General features: G+C 47.9%; 1 protein-coding gene across 2 annotated transcripts; it reads right to left on the minus strand.

Moving 5' to 3' along the window:
* Positions 1 to 2,381: 2,381 nt before the first annotated feature.
* On the minus strand, positions 2,382 to 14,106 carry LOC132710152 (class I histocompatibility antigen, F10 alpha chain-like). 2 transcript variants are annotated; one of them, XM_087884553.1, is made up of 7 exons: positions 13,973 to 14,106; positions 11,688 to 11,963; positions 8,069 to 8,344; positions 6,413 to 6,694; positions 4,572 to 4,661; positions 4,025 to 4,057; positions 2,382 to 3,359 (listed from the first exon to the last, which is right to left on the minus strand). In XM_087884553.1, the coding sequence occupies exons 1-7, from the start codon at positions 14,043 to 14,045 to the stop codon at positions 3,295 to 3,297; spliced, it is 1,095 nt and encodes a 364-aa protein (XP_087740679.1). In that variant the 5' UTR covers positions 14,046 to 14,106; the 3' UTR covers positions 2,382 to 3,294. The 2 variants fall into 2 exon arrangements, with proteins under 2 accessions (XP_087740679.1, XP_087740680.1); XM_087884554.1 differs by lacking the exon at positions 4,025 to 4,057.
* Positions 14,107 to 19,840: the final 5,734 nt, after the last annotated feature.

The raw sequence follows: 19,840 nt of genomic DNA on the forward strand, positions 1-19,840 counted from the left end.
GCTTTGTTCGTCACAAGGTTTGACTGGCCACCACGCTCCCTTTTATATCCTGTGGGGTGTGGTCCAGTGACTCAGCCTAATCTCGGGCACGCCCTTTCTTCTGTTGCACGCGCTTATCTCTGCGGCGCTGGCGTGGGTCCAGCCAAGACTTATTACCCTCATCACTGTCCATCTGTGGCTGCGTGGACGTGCTTGGCCCCGGCCCTATCTCTTGCTCTTCGGCGGACACCGAAGGCATTGCCAGAGAGGAGGGTCCTGGAGAGGGAGGCCTTGTCAACTCCTCTCCTTCACTCTCAGAGTTCTCTCCTACCGATGACACAGGCTCAGGTAACGGAGCCACAACAGTATCCATCCAGTTTGACAAGTCTGCATTATACATACTATCTATTATACAATTAATAGAAAAAAAAAATAAAGAGATGGGGAAAAAACTCCCCTTTCAATCCAAGCACGTATGATGGAGATTAACAGTTTAACTATCTCCCTTATAAAGTAAAAGCAGCAACTCTTCATCCTACTCCTCCCCCCATTCTCCACGAAGCCTTCTCTAAAACCTGTTAGTTACTCAGCAGGAGCCCATTAAAGGTCATCGGAAATAACAGAAATAGCTGCTACAAGCTATGTTACAAAGCCATTATAAGCTATACAAGGCAGTTTGGCCTAGTGGTGAAGGCAGCAGGCTAGAAAGCGACCGTGAGTTCAAGTCCTGTGTCAGCCATGGAAGCCAGCTGGGTGACTTTGGGCCAATCACTCCCTCTCAGCCCAACTCATCTCACAGGGTTGTCGTTTTTGTGGGGAAAATAGGAGGAGGAAGGTGTGTTGGGTATCTTTGATACCTTTGGCAGGATATATATAATTAAATAAATATCTACTAAACCCAAGTTGAGTCCTTTTGATCCCACAATTATAAACACATAAGATTTTCTTTCTTCTTCTCTTCCTCAATTAAAATAACAATGGTTACTGATTCGATGATAAAAGCCATCACGAAAGACCCAAAATACATCCTGGTTCCTGCATGCTGGAAGGCCCTGAAGGGCTCCTCCTGAGTGTCCGGCCTACTTCAGAAGAAGGTCGATCCCATCTTCTCCCCTCTCTCCTCTTGCTGGGACTGTCCACTCGTGCTGTCAAGAAAAGAGAAAAGGCAGGCAGGGTCAGTCTGGGAGGGAGCCCAGAGGAGGAATCCCACCACCCAGGTTGAGGGATCAACAAAGATCAGCCCAGTATAAGAGCAGAAGCCTCAAGAGAGGGATCAACTGGGTGGGATTTTCAGAGTTGCAGGGGGGGAGGGGAGGTGCAGGGCTGGGACTGGCTCCTGAGGTGGGGGAGCACCTGCTCCAAAAGTTATATAACACGTATCAATATCCCCCCTCAAATACAAAATTTCAATTTTAGTCCAGAGACAAGTGGAAATGGATTCATGGCCTCCAGAGAGTCCAGGTCTTCCCTTCAGCATCTAGAGGGAGGGATTCCCAGATGGGATCAAGGAGGGGAGAGAATCCCCCTCTCCATCTATGACTGGAGGATCTTCAGGAAGTCCCTCTTCTGTCCCTCTTTCCCTCCTTGCAGTGGGAACCCTCTGATCTCCTCTTTGCAGGTCTCTCAGCCTCCTGAGTCCTGACCCAAGACAGTCAGATCGTGAGAGGGGTCTGGCCACAGTTTGGGCCTGCAGGATAAGAGGGCAGACAGACCCCTTCTCAGAGCCCCAATTCCCCCCCAATTCCTCCCCTTCCTTCCCTTGCAGTGGTTGAGTTGAATTGGAGAGAGAAGAGGGATTTCCCAAACTATGTTCCCCATCCACTGGTCATGTGACCTCAAAGCCCTCCCCTCCCTTCCTCCTTCTCCCCCCATGCAGCCTCCACAGAGGGAAACTCACCTGCGAGGGGTCAGCTAAATGACTTGGTTGCTTCCTGCATTGGAGAGAAAGACGCCGAGTGAGTCTCTGCCTTGTCTGGATCCACTGAGGAGGACAAATCTCTGCCTTCACCATTCAACCTCTGCAGCTTCATGGACTTCTCAGAGGACATCTGACTTTTTATTTATTTATTTATCACCAAACTTCTTCTGTGTCACCCATCTCGCCCAGGTAACTCTAGGCAGCTTACAGTAAAATTCAGTAAAATGCCATGCTCCTGATCTCCGCTCCTTCCGTCGGGACTTGAAGACTTGGCTTTTCAAACAAATACGCTGAGACTGATTCCGGGCTTTATTATTTACTACTAATTAATTATTTGGATTAAATTATGATTTTATTGTACTTGTTTCTTAACTTGTGTTCGCCGCCCTGAGTCCTTCGGGAGAATGGCGGCATATAAATACATGTAATAAATAAATAAATGTAGAATATTTAAAATGATATATAAAAACCAGATTCCCCCATCAGATCATGTTACCATTACTCTGGCAAGTAGATCACATCCGGAGTTTATTGACCACTGTCTTGAGATGGGTCCAGGATGGTCTGGGAGAGGCCCATGTCTGCCATGGAGGCCATGAATCCCTGGGCTGCTTCCGAGGCCAAACCCAGGGGTGGCAGATTGAAGTCTCCCAGGACCATAATCCTGGGCAAGTCCATGCCAACCCTGAGGTGGCCCCCAGCAGCTGAGGCAGGGAGGTGGCCATGCAGCAGGGAGGCTGGTATGTACCAACAAGCCCAACTGATCCAGTGAGCCCAGAGTCAGAAACGGGGAGTCACAACCAGAAACCTGGGGAGCAAAGGCACCTGAGTGCCAACAAAGACTCTCAGATGAGCACTGCACCCCACTTCCCCTGCCCTGGGGTATCGGTTGGGGCCAAACATTAAACCAACTGGGCACATCACTGAGAGAGGGAACCCCCCCTCCCCTTCCAGAGTCAGCCAGGTCTCAGCTATTCCACCAGAAGAGTCTCTAACCGCTGGGGATCATGGCCTCACTGGTGGTTTCTCTATTTCCCGTCAAAGAATTGGAGGCAATTTCCTCCAAAGAGGGCCAAGGCTCCACCATGCAGACTCTGGGCTGCCTCCCCTGCCTGAATCCAACAGGGAGAGTTTCCCTTCTCCTCTGCAGAATGAATCAGTGCAAGGAAAGAGAATTTTGTGACGTTCATGCCTAAGGTGGGATTAGAACATCATGGTCTGACCTGGTGCCCTCACCACTTAAGCCAAAGTGGGTGCAATTATTTTAATTATTCCACCAGAAGCAGACTCAGTGAGAACCCAGGGAGGATGAATTGGGGGGAGCCTTCAAAAAATGGAGGCCTTTCCCTCTTTTCATCCCCTCATCCATCCAAAGTCTTGCAAAGGGAGAGAATGGCTCATACAGCAGAAGCAGCTCCCTCTGACTCACCCTGGTCTGAAGTCTTGGATCCTTTGTCACTTGCTGGAAAAGAAAGAAAGGAAAAGAGGGTGAGGAGGTCTCTCTCTTGGCTTATAGGTGGAGAAGCTCAGCTCTTTCTGACTCCAGCCCCCTCCCTCCCTTTCTCTCTCTCGCACACAATCAAAAGACCCACAAATCCATGGAGAGAGTTTGGATCAAACTGCTTTGGCTAAAAGGCATCAGAAAGAATTCTTAAAATTTATGTATAAATGGATCCAAAGTTTCCTTTTGTAACCAGTTCGTACTTAGAGAGCCTTATAATCAATGACCAAGAGGAGATCCAGCTGGGATCCCCCAAAGCTCCTTTTCCTTCAAAATGTCCCCCTTTGATCCCTAATTTTATGGAACTTCTGATTCTCTTTTGGCCAGGCCTTTCGTTTCTGCCTACTTGGGAAACAGAGCAATTTCTCAGTCAGAGGGACTTTCCACCAGCCAGATCTTCTCATCTTCTTGAAGGTTCCTTCTCCCAGATGTTTCTCCTTGAAGACTCCACTTCCAAGAACAACCTGGCTGTAATGAAAAGGGGCCCCATCTTCCCCAGCCTGGTTCTTAGGGTGAAGAGGAAGATAGCACACAGAAACATACATACACACACCCCTCCCAACTAATGGTGCCTCTGATCCCTGCTCTTATTTGGAGATTACATGTAAAAAGGACAAAACACTCACTGGGTGCTGCATTGTAGCCATCTTGACGTCTCTCTGCAAGGATAAAAATCAGTGAAAGCTCACAAAAATCCACCAGAGATCATCTACTCTCTCCCTCCATAGGAGGAAGAACCTCAGGAGGTATTTCACAGTCACTTTGTCCCATCAAGAAAGACAGAAAGACCTTCAAAATACAAATGTATCTCCTGATTTGCCCCAAGAGAGACCTGCTGCCTCTGAGATGGATGGAGGGGAATTGGGGGAAGCAGCAGCAGCAGCTGGGAGGGGAGGAAGGTTTCCATGGAAATCCTTCTCTGCTGCTCTTTGATCAAAGCCTTTGAGAGGGACAGAACTGCCTCTTCCTAACTCAGAAGAAGACATGATTGACCCAACCTCACACTCAGATGAATCGAGACTGGAGTCCCAGCAAGAGGCTGAGATCTCAGATGCTCCCCAAGAGGGCTGGGAAAACAGGACAGAAGGAAGCCCAGAAGAAGCTCCCCAAAGGGAGAGACTTAGGGGGGAATCTCCCCATCTTCCTTCCATCATCCCCCCAAAAGATACTTACTGAAGGATATCAAAGTCCCAGAAATCACACACACCAGGACAAGAGCAGCCACAATACAGCTGATGATGAGCCCCAGGTTGGATTTTGGTTCTGAATTGGGAGAAAGAGCAGATCACTGACAGAGAACCCCAAACAATCCTCCCAATCAGGGAAGAGGCCTAAAGAAGTGAAAGCTGGAATTTACCCAAATTCAAAACTCCATGGGCTCATTTTTGTGTCCTTCTCAAGGTAACTTGAAGGCATTTGCCACCTTGTGACTCTTAGCAGCTTTCAAAACCAAAACTTCACCAACACAGTAATGTAAACAAAATTTGTTCAACAAAAACATTTTCCTTCCTTTTATAGGCTGCCCCAATAAACCATGACTCTGAATGGAATTGGGCAGATCTATATGCTTTTTTCTTCAGTTTGAGTGTTTGCATTTTATATAAAGTAAAATAGTTCATATCACCTGGCCTTTTTTTTAAGTACACACTTTAATTTCTTTGTTCAAAAATAGCATAAAATTGTATTTTGTGCTTCCAGAACTTCAGCATGAAAATGGAATATGGTGATATCCAACTTCTGGATGGTCCCACAAATGGCAGAAACATAATAACAGAGTTGGAAGGGACCTTTGAGGTCTTCTAGTCCAACCCCCTGTTCAAACAGGAGGGCCTATACCCTTCCAGACAAGTGGCTCTCCAGTCTCTTCTGAAACGTTTCTGGTGATGGAGGATCCACAACTTCTGAAGGGAAGCCATTCCACTGATTAATTGTTCTCCCTGTCAGGAAATTTCTCCTCAGTTCTAGGTTGCTTCTCTCCTTGATTAGTTTCCACCCATTGCTTCTTGTCCTGCCCTCAGGTGCTTTGGAGAATAGCTTGACTCCCTCTTCTTTGGGGCAGCCCCTGAGATATTGGAACGTATCATGTCTTCCCTCGTCCTTCTTTTGATTAAACTAGAAATGCCCAATTCCTGCAACTGCTCTTCATATATTTTAGTCTCGAGGCTCCTAATCCTCTTTCTTGCTCTTCTCTGCACTCTTTCCAGAGTCTCCACATCTTTTCTATATTGTGGCGACCAAAACTGGATGAAGAATTCCAAGTATGGTCTTATCAAGGCAATATAAATTGGTATTGCTTGTGGGGGGAGGGGAGCAGATTTGAGGAGGGAACTTAAATTTAAATGTAAATTTCTCTCGCACAAAATTCAGGATTCCCATTGAATAGCAATCATGCCACTTGTGAATTGATGCCTGCTATAAACAACAAAAATAAAAGGAATATTTTATTTTGCCTGGGATATCGGCATAACAATTACATTTGAATATTTCTTGTATGGTGGTGACAATCATCAATATAAAAATTTGAATTTTGCAACTTTGGAAGTCCAGTGTATGTTAAGGACACTTATGAGCATATATAGAACTCTTTGAGAGAGTTTTTTTTCCTTCGGTTTTAATGCTGAATTCACATATCATATCATAAAATAATGTGCAACTTCTTTCTTAGAGCAGCAAAACAGGGTGACCTTTTGACCTTTAAACCAGGAAACCCTGTTAGTCTCTGATGGGAAAAAACTCAGACTTGCTGGGGGCAAGAAACAGGGAAGGCCTCAGAGAGGATCTAAGGGCATTTCATTAGGATCGGCCAAGTATTGTGATGGGATTCTGTAGTTTCCATCACCTGAAGCCAGTTCTATGGTCTGGTCCCTGCAGCTTCACCAACCTCAAACACTGGGAAAACCAATGGCTTAAAGCTCAGGTATGCTCACACCTGGTCACAATTGGGGTCAGATTTCTCTCCCACAACCCTCCAGCCTGCCAAAGAGCCCAGCCTTCTCCTCCCTGCAGCCTCTCACCCTTCAGTTCCAAGTCCAGAGGCTCCTGCAGGCTGTCATGCTCCACGTGGCAGCGATAGCGGCCCCTCTCTTTGGGGTCGATCCGGATACTGAGCCAGTAGTGGTAGGTCCCATCCGCATTGGGGGCCAGAAACCCATGGTGGGTGTCAACCAGACATTCCTCCCCGTCCCTCCTCCAGGAAGCATCGATCTCCCTCGGGTAGAAGCCATCCACACGGCATATGTGCGTCTCCATCCCATCCTCGGTCTCCGATCTGCTGCTCATCGTCACCATCGGAGGCTCTGCAGAAACACAGGAATTAACTCTGAGCCCCTCCAGAGCCTGGAAGGTGGATGGGAAACCTGGAGGGGCAGGAAAATCTCCCACTACTTCCCACTCCACACATGCTGCATCTCCAAGAGTTTTGGGAAATGCTCTGAATCTCGAAAATCCTCAACCACAAGAACTCCTGATTTTGAGTCCTTCCCAGAGACTAAGCCTGAAAAACCCCCAGCAGCAAATTGAAGGTCCAAGAAAATTTCACTCTGATTGCTTTGAACTCTGACTGATCTTGGGCTGCTCCCTTCAGGGGAGGGATAGTGGAGATGCTCTTTTAAGTTCCCTTTCAAGACGACAACAACACAGAAGTTTCACCCTACTTTCTGCATCCTCTTCTGCTCCCCTGATTCTGAGGCTGCTCCAGGCCTCTTTCCAAGGGACACAACCATAATTTTAAGAGAGATCAAAGGGAATCTCACACTGATCAATTTGGAAAAGAGATTTTGTCTCTGAAAAGGGGCGGGGGGACCGAGAGAGGTGATGCCAATGGAAGAGAGAGAAGGTCTCTCTTCTGGGAAGGGAGGGGCTGCCTGTTGGCAATCATCAGTGGGGTGTGGGGTGGAGTTCTCCATCTAATGTCATCCAGCTGATCCTGGAGGGATCAAGGGCCCCAGAGGGGAAGGGGTAGATCTAGGGGTGTTCTAGATGGTACATTAATAAAAATTTCTAGGAAAAGATTATAATGTGAGCCCCCCTGTGGGATGAGGGGTGTTCCTGAAGGTGGGGAGGGGGTTGTTTTTAGGAAAGGCGGACTAAGAATTCTGGGAACCTGTTTGAGGTTTAAGAGAAAGATTGACAGAAACTTTGCTCCTCCCTCGGAAAGAAAAGAACCCCTCATTCATGGGCCTTTTTGCCCAAGTGGGGGCACTGCTAGTGTCTTATTAATGGTAGAAGTGGAGCCCCCCAGTGATGGGCATGGGAGGTGCACCATCAGGGATGAGACTGGGAGGGGGCCTCCTGTGAGATGTGGGGGGAAGGAGAGTTAATGGGAGGAAATTAAGGGTGCCCACCACTCTTGGCTAAAGTTTGGGTTGTTTCATTGAAGAACCCCAAATGGAGGCCTCACTGTGGGCAGTGAACAGGATACCCTTAAATGCTTTTCCTGCCTGATCCACACAGACACCCCCAAGGCAGAGGCTGCATTTCCTGGTCCATTGAACGGCTGCCTGGCAATGGGAACCAATCAGTTCTTCCCATGTCCTGGAGAGGTGCTGGGAGGGGAGGAGGAGGATTCCCACCAGGGCAAACAGACTCCGCACAGGGACCCAAAAGGGCTGAATGTGCACAAGAAATCCAACTGTAAAGGTGGAAAGTGTAGCCTGGATCGAGATACTCACCTCTCCTGAGCAGGGTCTCATTCCCATAGGACAGGTGCTTCTCCAGCCACTCAATGCAGATATTCTCAAGGTAGGACTTGTCTCTCTGATTCAATCCTGCAATATGATCCCATTTCCTCTGGGTGATCTGGGCTAGAGGATCGGGAGCCACCCAGGTGAGGGTCTCCTTGTCGAAGGTGAGGAAGGTCCTCCCTTCGTAGCCAAACTGCATAAACCCTCTTTTGCTTCTGTCTCTCCGGAGCTCACACCCATACATCCACTGTATTATGTGAAGTCCTGAAATAGAGACAAGATGATGGTTTGGGGAGTCCTCAAGATAAACAGAGATCCCCCTCCCTGCAGGGACTTTTGACAATGAAGAGAGGCACCGATTCCCCCATTTCCTCCCTAACAATCAAGGGAAAGAAAGACCCCATCACTAACAGCCCTTCTCCCCTCCCTCAACCCGCCTCCCTACATTTTCCCTCCCAGGATGGAGCCCCTGAACCTCCCCAGGAAAAAGCAAAGCTGGAAAAGCCAGCAGAGGATCCCAAGGGAGACCGAGAAAAGAAGGAGTCACAGAAGAAACGGAGGGACGGAAATCCCTTCCATCTTTCCTTCTACCATTTCTCTGTTGGGGAGACTCGGGGGGGGGCGGAGGAAGGGATCCCAGAGAGGGAACAGTTGCCTGAATCTGCGGCTGCAAAGAGGAACTCAAAATCTCATGGTCTCAAAGAGGATCTGGATGATCTACACAAAAGCTTGCAGGGATCCCTGTGACCATAAAACTTGGTCTACGTTCACAAATAGCACCAAGTCACAAAGGCTGGTTCCCACTTTGAGCTAACCAGAAACAAACCATGGCTTAATGTAATGTGGGAATGAAGCCTTGAAGGGCAACAAAGGAATATTTTCCTTAGTGACAGCAGCAAGTGGCCCAATCTGATCTGGACACCCAAAGGGTTATTGACCTTTGAAATGAAGTTTGAAGTTCACAGACTCTGCAAGGCCCTGGAGAAGATATTTCAACTTCAAGTGAACAGAATCTTGGATTTAAAATAAAACTGAATGTTTGAAAAAACCAAAAGGAAATCCTGAAATGTTTCTACTCCTGTCTGGGCTTGAGAGGGAGGAAGGATGCCAGAAACTCTCAAATCTAATGGAAAACCACCTGTAAGTACAGTTGAACTAAACTGACCAGTCCTTTCCCTCCCTTTCCACACCCAGGAATGACGGGTGAAGGATCCTTTCTCTGCATCTTCTGCTCAGCCAGAGAACTTCCCTTTGGAGGAAGAGGAAGAACCTCGGGAGCTGCAATCTGATCCTGCTCTCGAGAGGAGATTCCCTGATCTCCCCGTGGGAAAAATAGTTGTGGATTTCTGCCCAAGATTAATCTCCTGCCATTCACAGGAAGGCCCTGAACATGTGGCAGCAGTTTTCAACTTCTGAGAAGAAGCTCTGTCGTACTTCAGAAGCATCAAAAGCTAAGACAGAAATTATCTTATTTCACTTGAAGATGAAATGTGTTCTTATCTCAAGTTTGGCACAGAACTGAATATTTGTGCAGTAAAAAGAAAGCACAGGGATCTCATTGAAAAGGCAAGTTTCATTTTTTTATTTTTAGTGTAAGAACACTATTAATGCATCTCTCCAGGTCTATGCATGAAACAATTTTGGCCTTTCTCTGATTTCAGGGGTTACCTGCGGCCTGAAAAATAGTTCAAGGGTTCCTGGAGAGTCAAAAGGCTGAGAATGGCTGCTTTAGAGCGGCTAAAATATATTTACATTTAGAACTACTGAGAGGAATATCAGAAGCCACTTTTTTGTATTTTTTCTTTATTTTCTTCAGTTGTTTTCTTTTCTTGTACTTTTTTATTTTTCTTTGATTTTTTTACCTCCTTTACTTTATGTTACCTCCTATTAGTTTTTATTTTTTGTTTAAAAGGTTTAATGCAAATTATATTAAAAAATTAAAAAGACCAACAGGATATCAGCAATCATTAAAATGGTATTGAAACCAGAGAGGCTATTGTCACAAAGCCTTAGAGTAAATCAAGAGTGCCACCACTCTTTAGATAGGCTAAAATATATTTATATTTATAACTGCTATGAAGAATATCCGAAGCCACTTTATGTTTTTCTTTCTTTAGTCCTTTTCTTCAACTTGTTTTCTTGTTTTATTTTTCTTTGATTTCTTTCTTTTGTCATCTTTACTTTATATTAGTTTTTATGTTCTCATTGAAAAGATTTAATACAAATTAGATTTAAAAATTTAAAAGGCGAACAGGATGACAGGGATCATTGACATAGCACTGAAAACACAGAGAGGCTATTGTCACAAAGCCTTAGAATAAATCAAGGGTGCAGCCACATCTGGAATATTGTGTGCAGTTTCTGGTCACCAGACCTCCGAAAGGAGAGGAGGGAGCCCGAGAAGGTCCAGAGGAGGCGACTGAGGTGATGGGAGGGAGGAAGCAGCCTCCCTTTGAGGGAAGGTTGGGACATTTGGGGCTGTTGAGCCTGGAAAGGAGGCTCCCCTCCACTCTGGCCGGTCTCCTTCCTCCTTCCTCCACCAGGGGGAGCCCTCTGGGTCCAGCTCTGCTCCCCTGAGAGGCCAGCAGGGGGCCTGGAGGGATCTGGGGAGACCCTCAGGGATCAGGGGCAGAACTGGCAGAGCTCTGGGGGTCACCTGTAGAGGGGGAGGGGCAAGGAAAGGGGGGAAGAATTGGGGGGGCTGCAGCTCCTTGGGATGAAAGGAGGGAAAATGGCTCCTGTTTGTGGAGAAGCTTTTCTTCAGCCAAAAGCAGCCTCTCTTTACACACACATTTCCTTGCAGACCCTCCCCAAATAAGGTTCCTTGAGGGTGAATCTTGTCCCCCAAAGATGGCAGAAGGGGGGGGGGCTGCAGAAGAAAGAGTCTCCCTCCCTCCAGGGCAGCCCCACCAAGAGGACCGTGCAGGAGTTCAGCCTGAGGGACCAAGGATGGGAAGCCATGAAGGCTCTGAGAGACTCAGGAAGGGCCCCAAATGGAGGTTTCTTTCTTTTCCGTCTCTTCCCCATGAAGATTGGGAGGATCCTGGCCCTGAGATCCCCCCCCCCCCACAAAAGCCCCCAGCCCCCATTTGGTCCTTCTGGCCTCTCCTTCCAACTGGAGGGTGAGAAGAAGCTCCTGGCATTTGGGCTCCACTCACCTCTCCGAAAAGGGGGAGGAGGAAAGGGATCTAGTCTCCCCAGGTGGATCTGCACTTGATCCCTGCCTCTTTTCAGGGAGGGGGGGAGGCCTGTGATTCCCTTCCTCCCCCACAGCAGGAGATCCACCAAGGCCAGATCCTCCATCTTTCATGGGGGGAGGGGAGATTTTGGTCTCTTTTTACCTCAATTTATATCAATATCCATATCAACATTCAGAAAGACAGATGGATAAATTTAAACATCTTTTTATTAACTGCAATTGGCAGAAAATGTCAGCTATGGAGGGAAGGAGAATCTTATATTGATTTAAAAAAAAGAATAAACATATAAAAAAGACTTTTTAAAAGATGTGGAGGCCGCCTTTCGCTTTGAACTTTCGCTTTCTCCCCCCTCTGGTTCCTGGGGAGGGGATTATGGGGCCGGAGGAGCCACCCGACCCATCACTCACCTTCACTCTGGTTGTAGCGACTCCTCAGAATCTCCAGGTTTTCTCTTAACGTCTCCTCTTGGGCACGTGCCATCTGGGTGTTTCTGTCCCAGTACTCGGGATCCTCCTTCCCCACCTCCTCCATCCAGGAGACTCGGGGCTTCATCCTCCGGCTGTGGCTGTCATAGTGAAGAAAGACCTGACCATCCACGTACCCCACAAAGACAAAGTGGGGCTGCCCCTGATTGGGGTCCGAGATGCTGGTGTAGAAATATTTCATGGAGTGGGAGGAGGCGCCTGGAAGGGAGCCAGAGGGGAAAAGTTAGGGGGCTTCAGCCAAGAACCCTGATCCCATGGAGGCTCCCATCTGAGGCTCTGGGAGAAAGAAGGCAGAAGAAGAAGAGGAGGAGGAGAGTTGGGGGGCAGAGGAGGAAGTGGAGGAAGGAATGGGGAGATGGTGGGAAAAGAGGTAGGAAGTGAACTGAGGGAGCGACTGAGAGGGAAAGAAGCAGCTTCTGGAAGGACTGAAGAAGGTGGGGGGTGAGAGAGGAGGGGAAAGGAAGGGAGCAGCAATGAAATGACTTGGCCCCCCAGATCTTCCTCCTCATCCCTGTCCTCCCACCCCCACCCCGCTGGAAAATCCCCTCTCCCCTCCCAGAGACATTTGTTAAGTGAGTTTTGCTCCATTTTACAAATTTTCTTGCCACAGTTGTTAAATGAATCATTGCAGTTGTTAAATGAATAGCCCGGTTGTTAAGTGAATCTGGCTTCTCCATTGACTTTGCTTGTCAGAACATTGCAAAAGGGAGTCACGTGATACGGGGACACTGCAACCGTCATAAACATGAACCAGTTGCCAAGCATCCAAATCTCGGTCACGTAACCATGGTCATAAGTGTGAAAAATTGCCATACTGTCACTATTTTCAATGACATTGCAACTTTGAATGGTCACTAAATGAACTGTTGTAAGTCGAGGACTACCTGTGGTCCTACTGCCCATTCCCTCCAGTATGGTCTCCCAGGCCTTCCCAGTCCAAGGCAAAGGCCTGGGCCTCCTTCTTCCTGCTCCTCCCCACAATCCCAGGGGCTTCTCAGAGCTTTTGGGGAGAGGGAGCCCCAGATCCACTTCCTGCTCTGGGGAGATTTCAGAATCCAAAGGGATCAAAGCTTTTCTCTAAGAGAAGGAGGGGGGATCGGACTCTCCGTGATCCAGAACCTGCTTCTTTCCCTTGTGGGGCTGAGCAATGAGGAAGTCTGAAGTCTGCCTGGGAGGAGAAACGTGTGAATCTAATGCAGGTTGGGCATCTTCACATTCATGAATCCTCTTTATGTCAGGAACGGCTGGTGAGTTTGGGCCTGTCTGTGTCCAAGCAAGCGATTCAATTCATGGTCTCCCTCCAGAGGTTCTTCTCTTCTTCTGCCTCCAACCCAGCCTTTTTCATCCCTAAGATCCTGGCAGCTTTTTTAATGCCTTCGGAAATGCTGCTCCCTTCAAACGGTTGTTTCTCAGAGCAAACAACTAGGGACACCCCAGGGCCCCTTCCTGATTCCTAAGGAACAATTGTACTTTTTAAATACTTTGGATTCTGCAAACTGACCCATGCTGAGCAATCCTGAAATGGAAGGAGGAGGATTTTGGGTGGTAAAATCCCTGCCTGGCTTAGAGAAAAGTTCCTGGGGATGTTGGGGTTTAGGATGGAGGAGAAAGTGAACGTCCTAAAGGCGGAAACATTATTGAAAGAGTGTTTCTCTTGAGGCTCTTCTCTTGTTGCATTCACAGGGCAGCCTTATCCCGACACTTCAATGCCACCAGCCTTGGCATCAGCCAATACACCGAACCGCTTCCAGAAACAAGCCAGGTCCTCCCAGCACCAGAAGCCACCAAGAGCCACCAAGGCCCCCAAAAGGCAGGAGAGGCGTCCCAGGCAGAGGGGTTGGGCGAAGGCAGCCAGGAGGTTCGCGAATTGACCTGATCCCATGGAAACGCTGCTTTCCCACAACCTCCACTTTGAAATTGGGAAAGAACTGCGCTCCGGGGCGCCCAGATAGACTGGACTGAGATCTGGAGGGGCCACTCTTGTCCTGCTTCCAAGGGGGGCTCTCCTGGGGGGGGAGAGGCAGCAGAGTCCCATCCATCCCTTCTGAGAGTGGCCAGAGGGGGAGCGGACTAGAAAGAGGACCGAATCAGGATTCTCTTTCTGGGAAGAAACTTTGGGGGTGGGGGTTGGGGAGAGAGATTCCCTGGATGGATTCCCAACAGTAGAAAAAGGGGTCGGAACCCCCGATGTCCCCAAAGGGACTCACCGAAGCAGCTCTCCCGAAGAACAACCACCGCCACCACCACCACCACCAGAAGGGACAGAGACCACAGAGCCATCCTGGCTGCGATCCTCAGCCTGAGCTCAGGGCTTCTGAAGTCGCAGGCAGAGAAAGACGCCGCCTGGGCAATCAAACAACCCAACAACCCAGAGCAAGCTGGCGATTGGGCAAGCTCCACCAGTAGAAAAAAGATATCCCCCTGTTGTCATTGTTGCTAGGCAGATGTTGGGGGAAAGGATAGCGAAAGTTCCATCAGGAAATCCCCTTCCAGGCATTCCGCTTCTTGGGGGAGGGGCAGAACTGCGGGAGTCAGAAAAGAGGGGGGGAATCTCTAAGCCTGGCGGGAGGGGCGCAGGCGAGGGGGAGGGGATCAGGTGGAGCTGCCAAAAAAGCCAAGGCAGCCTTGGGCTGCATCAACAGAGGGAGAACATCAAGAGAACCCGAGAAATGATAATTCTGGTTTATACTGCACTAGTATGTAGATAGTAGGTGAAATTTTATAAAATAGGGGAGGGAAAGAAGGATTTAAGAGGAACCAGAGGCCATGGGATCCTTGGGGGAAATCCAAACTACTTGCCAGGGAGATGTGGGCACTCAAAGTGGGAGGGAAGGGAACAAAAATGAAGTCGTGCAGCCCCCCCACCCTGACTTTCACCCCACAGCTGGAAAATCCCCCCTCCCCTCCCTCATCTAAGCAGGAATTGGCTTTGAACCCAGGACTCAGTGGAGCTTCCCCTCATTTTATAGAAAATCCCACTGTGATTATCCTAAGATTTCTCAATTTCAGCCACCCAATCAGGGCATTAAAATCATCCTTCCTGTTCTGTCCCCGTACCACGCACACACCCCCACAGACAGCCCGGAGTTAATAAGCCACACGACAAAACTCTTTGATGATAAAGCTGGCAGCAACCCAGTGACTAGCTGCCAATTAAGACTTTACTCACACAAAACAAAGATTAGACTGCAGCATTCCGATAAAACAGGCAGAGTGTCAATAATACAAGGATTAGTCCAAATGCAGTCCGATAAAGCAGGCAAAGTCCAGTAACGCAGAGATCATGGAGTATTTCCAGTTTTTGCTCGTCACAAACTGAACCGGCCACCACACCCACATTTATACCCTGTGGGGTGTGGTCCAGTGACTCAGGTAATCTCTGGCACGCCTTCCCCTCTGCTGTGCACACTTCTCCCTGCGCCTCTGTCAAGGGTCCAGCCAGCACTTATCTTCCTCGTCGCTGTCCACCTGTGGCTGCGGGGACGTGCTTGACTCTGAGCCTATCGTTTGGCCTTCAGTGTCCTCCGGAGGCATTGCCAGAGAGGAGGGTCCTGGAGAGGGAGGCCTTGCCAACTCCTCCCCTTCACTCTCAGAGTCTGCATCTGTCGATAGCCCAGGCTCTGGCAACGGAGCCACAACACTTCCCAGACTCTTGAAATGCACCAGATTCACTCTGAATCTCACCCTTCACTTTCCACAGAAGCTGCTCTGAAACTGGTCCTCCTTTGGTGCTCATTGCACTCTGTCAGTGTTCTGACCTAGGCTTCACAGAATCACAAAACAGACTCCTTGCCCCGAAACCCCCCCCCTTTTTTTTTTATTTGGTTAAGGTGAATTCCTAGCGTTCACATCCAGAAAAAGCCTTTCGAGGTTTAATTGCAACCACAGACCTTATCAGTCCTTGGATAGTTGCCAGACCGATAGCTTCCAGGCGCAAAGCTGTACAATGAAATACTTGGCAAGGAGTCTCTGTGAGGCACTAGCTCAGATAAGCAAATCTTCACGCTAATAAACAAACGAATCGTCTCCTGCAAACACCACCCCCCTTTTGCTCCTATTGGAGGGGCCATTCAGCATCCACTTGTGCCTTTACTCCCGAGTCGACCCCTGTTCCTTAACTGTTCCCTTCTCCTGACAGTTCTGCGCATGCGCACATCGGGAACAGGCTCCAGTTGTTCTTCTGCCCCACTTATCGCCGACTCAGAAGGTAGATGATAACTGTCAGACGGCCCTGGCCCCATCTCTGTGTTCTGTCCCCGTCTCCATACACACACAAACACAGCCAGCCGAGGGTTAAGAAAGCACTTGGCACGCACACAGGTTGTTATCTAAAACTTGGCAGCTATACGAGCATCGACTGCCAAGGGCTTTACTTCATCAGATAAACAGAAAATACATACAAATTGCAAATAGTCCAGTTCCAAACAAGAAACCTTCGGCAGCTTTAAGCGTTGTTCAAGTGACTAGCCAGAGTTAGTTTTTGTCCGTCACAGAGTCTTAAATGGCCACCACACTCTCTTATATAGTCTCTGGGGTGTGGTCCAGTGACTCAGTTATAATCCCTGGCACGCCTCCTTAACTGCTGCAGCCGTTTATCACGCCTTCGTTGGCGTGGATCCAGGAACTACAGATCACCTCCCTCGCTCTCATCGGGGACACCTGGCTCCTGGATAATCTCCTCTTCCTCGGCCGGCACTTGAGGCAGTGCCAGAGGGGAGGGGCCTGGAGAGGGAGGCCTGGCCGACTCCTCTTCTTCATGTTCGGAGCCTTCTTCCTCCGATGAGATAGGCTCGGAGGGCGGGGCCACAACACTCTGGCATGCAGAGCCCTCATCAGAGCCTTCCCCAGATTGCAGGACTGGCCCATGTTTCTCCCCAACCTTCTCACTGTCCGAGTCTGCCGCCAGTGGCAGGCCACAACAGTCCGCCCCAAGAAAGGCAGAAATGACCCCCAGGAAGCTTGGGGAGGGGGTTGATCTTGGCTATCCGACTCTTCTCAACATACAGGTGAAACTCGAAAAATTAGAATATCATGCAAAAGTTCATTTATTTCAGTAATGCAACTTAAAAGGTGAAACTAATATATGAGATAGACTCATTACATGCAAAGCGAGATAGTTCAAGCCTTGATTTGTCATACTTTTGATGATTATCAAAAGCATGAAAACCCTCATAAAAACCCCAAATTCACAATCTCAGAAAATTAGAATATTGTGAAAAGGTAAATAAATAACCGGGAGACCATAAATACAATACACAAAAGTGAAATGAGCACCAAGACTTTGGGAGCTGCTCATGACCTTGAGCTGGCTCTTGGACTGTGGACCAACTAAACAACTCTTTTGTATGCTCTTCTTTTAAATAAACACACACTCACACTTGGAAGGCAAGGCTTTACTTTGGTTGAGGTTCCTGGGGACATTGCTAATTCCATGACCTGAAAATCAAACTGATACTATAGGACTACAATTAATTACAGCCAGGGCTTCCCGGGATTTTAAGCTTCATTATTAGCACTTTAAAAGGGGATATTTGTGCTTTTAACTAGAGAGGCTGGGTCTCTTTTTTTTTTAACTTTAAGGAAGCATAATGTCTATGGAGATTCTCAGTCATCCGGGCCATTTCTTTTGGTATCTGAGAATTTTCTTCCTCAGCAACTACACAAGAGAAAATGTCTTCTGGAAGCCCTTGGATACACTTGCAAGCATTAATTGCCCCTTGTGGAATGCCCTCTAGAATCATCGTTTTCTATTGTTCAAGTTTTGCATTTAATCCATCTCTTTTTTAATGTAAGGGTTTTTTTTTTTTTAAGACAAACAAACATTTCATACATCAATCATTCCGCCCCTGTGGCATCTCGGGGTATCTTCTTCCATTCTTTTTGTTCTTCTTCTTCCAGAAGTTTCTTCTATCTTAATCGTCATCCAAACTACTATAACCGTTCATTCCTATAACCATATTCCTATCATCGAATTTTTACACCTAATTATAAAATTAATCATTTATATCTCTTTTCCAACCAGCAATAAAAATAATTGTATAATAAGTAGGGGGTTGGACTAGATGACCTCCAAGGTCCTGTTATTCTGTAAGAGCCAATAATAACACAGGTCCCTAGGCAACACACACACATACACACACACTGCTCATACTTTTCCACAGCTCCTCCCACCTGCATTCCTCATTGTGAGTTCTGCTACAGAAAAGATGGTCACTTACGTACCGAGTTTAAAACAGCTTTACAACAGGATCGATGGGTAATCCAAAACCCCTCTATGGTTAGCTATAATGATGGAATAGCGTGGAGGGAGAATAGAATATATGTTCCAGAACGTTTACGGAACGTAGTGTTATGCAGGTGCCATGATGCCAAATCAGCAGGCCATTTTGGGTATTTAAAAACTCTACACCTTGTGAGGAGGCAATTCTGGTGGCCACGAATGCGTAAGGACATAGAAACATACGTAAAAGGTTGTACAACCTGTGCAACCGCCAAACCCTGGTCTGGACGACCGTTAGGACTATTACAGACAGTCGCGAATCCTAGCAGGCCTTGGGAAGAGATAGCTATGGATTTCATAGTAGATCTCCCCCCTAGCCATGGCCACACTGTAATTTGGACGGTGGTAGATCTGTTTTCGAAACAGGCCCACTTTGTGCCATGTAAAAGCATACCATCCGCGCGACAATTAACCGAACTCTTTTTGCAACATATCTATCGTCTCCATGGAGCACCTAAGAGGATTATATCCGACCGCGGTGTTCAATTCACCTCTAAGTTTTGGAGACGATTTGTCCGTTTAATTGGGTCCTCTCAAGGGTTAAGTTCAGCATTCCACCCGAGCACTAACGGGGCGGCTGAACGGGCCAATGCCATGGTCGAAAGATATATCAGATGCTACGTTTCATACCAGCAGACGAATTGGTCAGGACTCCTGCCTTTCGCCGAAGTGGCATATAACAACATACCCCACCGCAGTACTGGGTTCTCCCCTTTCCAAGTAATATATGGCCGAGAGTTTTCAGCCATTCCAGAGTTAGATCCCCCTATGACAGACGGTGACACGCCACGCAGTTGGGCCGATAAAATTAGTAATGTATGGCCAAGTGTAAAAACAGCATTACAAAAGGCAGCAGACGAGTACAAAAAATATGCAGACAAGAAAAGAGCTGATCCAAAACCATTCCGGATAGGAGACAAAGTATACTTATCTACGAAATACCTTAAACTCCGACTGCCCAGTAAAAAGTTAGGACCGAAATATATAGGACCATTTCCCATAACACAAGTCATCAATCCGGTAACCATAGCTCTTAAACTTCCCCCTCTGTTCAGTAGGATACATCCCGTATTCCATAGCAGTTTGGTGAAACCGGTGACGATAGAAAGGCCAGGTACCTCAACTACTCCACCGGGTCCCGTGCATACCAACCAATATGAGATAGACTGAATATTGGACTCCAGGGTTCGTAGGGGGATGTTACAATATCTTGTGCGGTGGAAAGGATACCCTGTAACACAGGCCTCGTGGGTGGCAGCACCCGATGTTCACGCTGCCCGATTGATACAACGGTTCCATCGGAAATACCCAGCCAAACCTAATGCAGGATCGTAACAGTGACTAACATCTGTATGCTTTCCATTTATAGGTGAGCTCCTGGTAGGGGGGGCCGCCTGTCGAGTCCTGCCGGAGCTCGCCATCAATGGGGTGTATGGGAGATGAAGGAGTGGAGATAGGCAGCCGCAGAGAACACACAAACAGTTCCTGGATAGCAGCATTCAGGGCAATGATTGATGACGTTGCTGGGCCTCTCCGATTCTGCTGTCCTCGCTGCTCGCAGCTGTTACTGTTAAGGGAGTGGGGGGTGCTTGATTGATAATCACCGGATGTATGTTTAAGGGGCTGAGTTTTTGTTAAATAGCGCTGTGGTGTGATTACACCCAGCGCTGACTTTGAACCAAAACACCGACTTGTACTTTACTTTTGACTGCAAGCTTATCATTGCCAAAGTAAACCCTGATTCTCTGTGTGTTACTGGTGATTATTTCCTATCGCAGTTCTGAACGAACGACAA

Source organism: Pantherophis guttatus, chromosome 2 (assembly GCF_059756535.1).
Source record: "Pantherophis guttatus breed Tessera chromosome 2, ASM5975653v1, whole genome shotgun sequence".
Taxonomy (NCBI): domain Eukaryota; kingdom Metazoa; phylum Chordata; class Lepidosauria; order Squamata; family Colubridae; genus Pantherophis; species Pantherophis guttatus.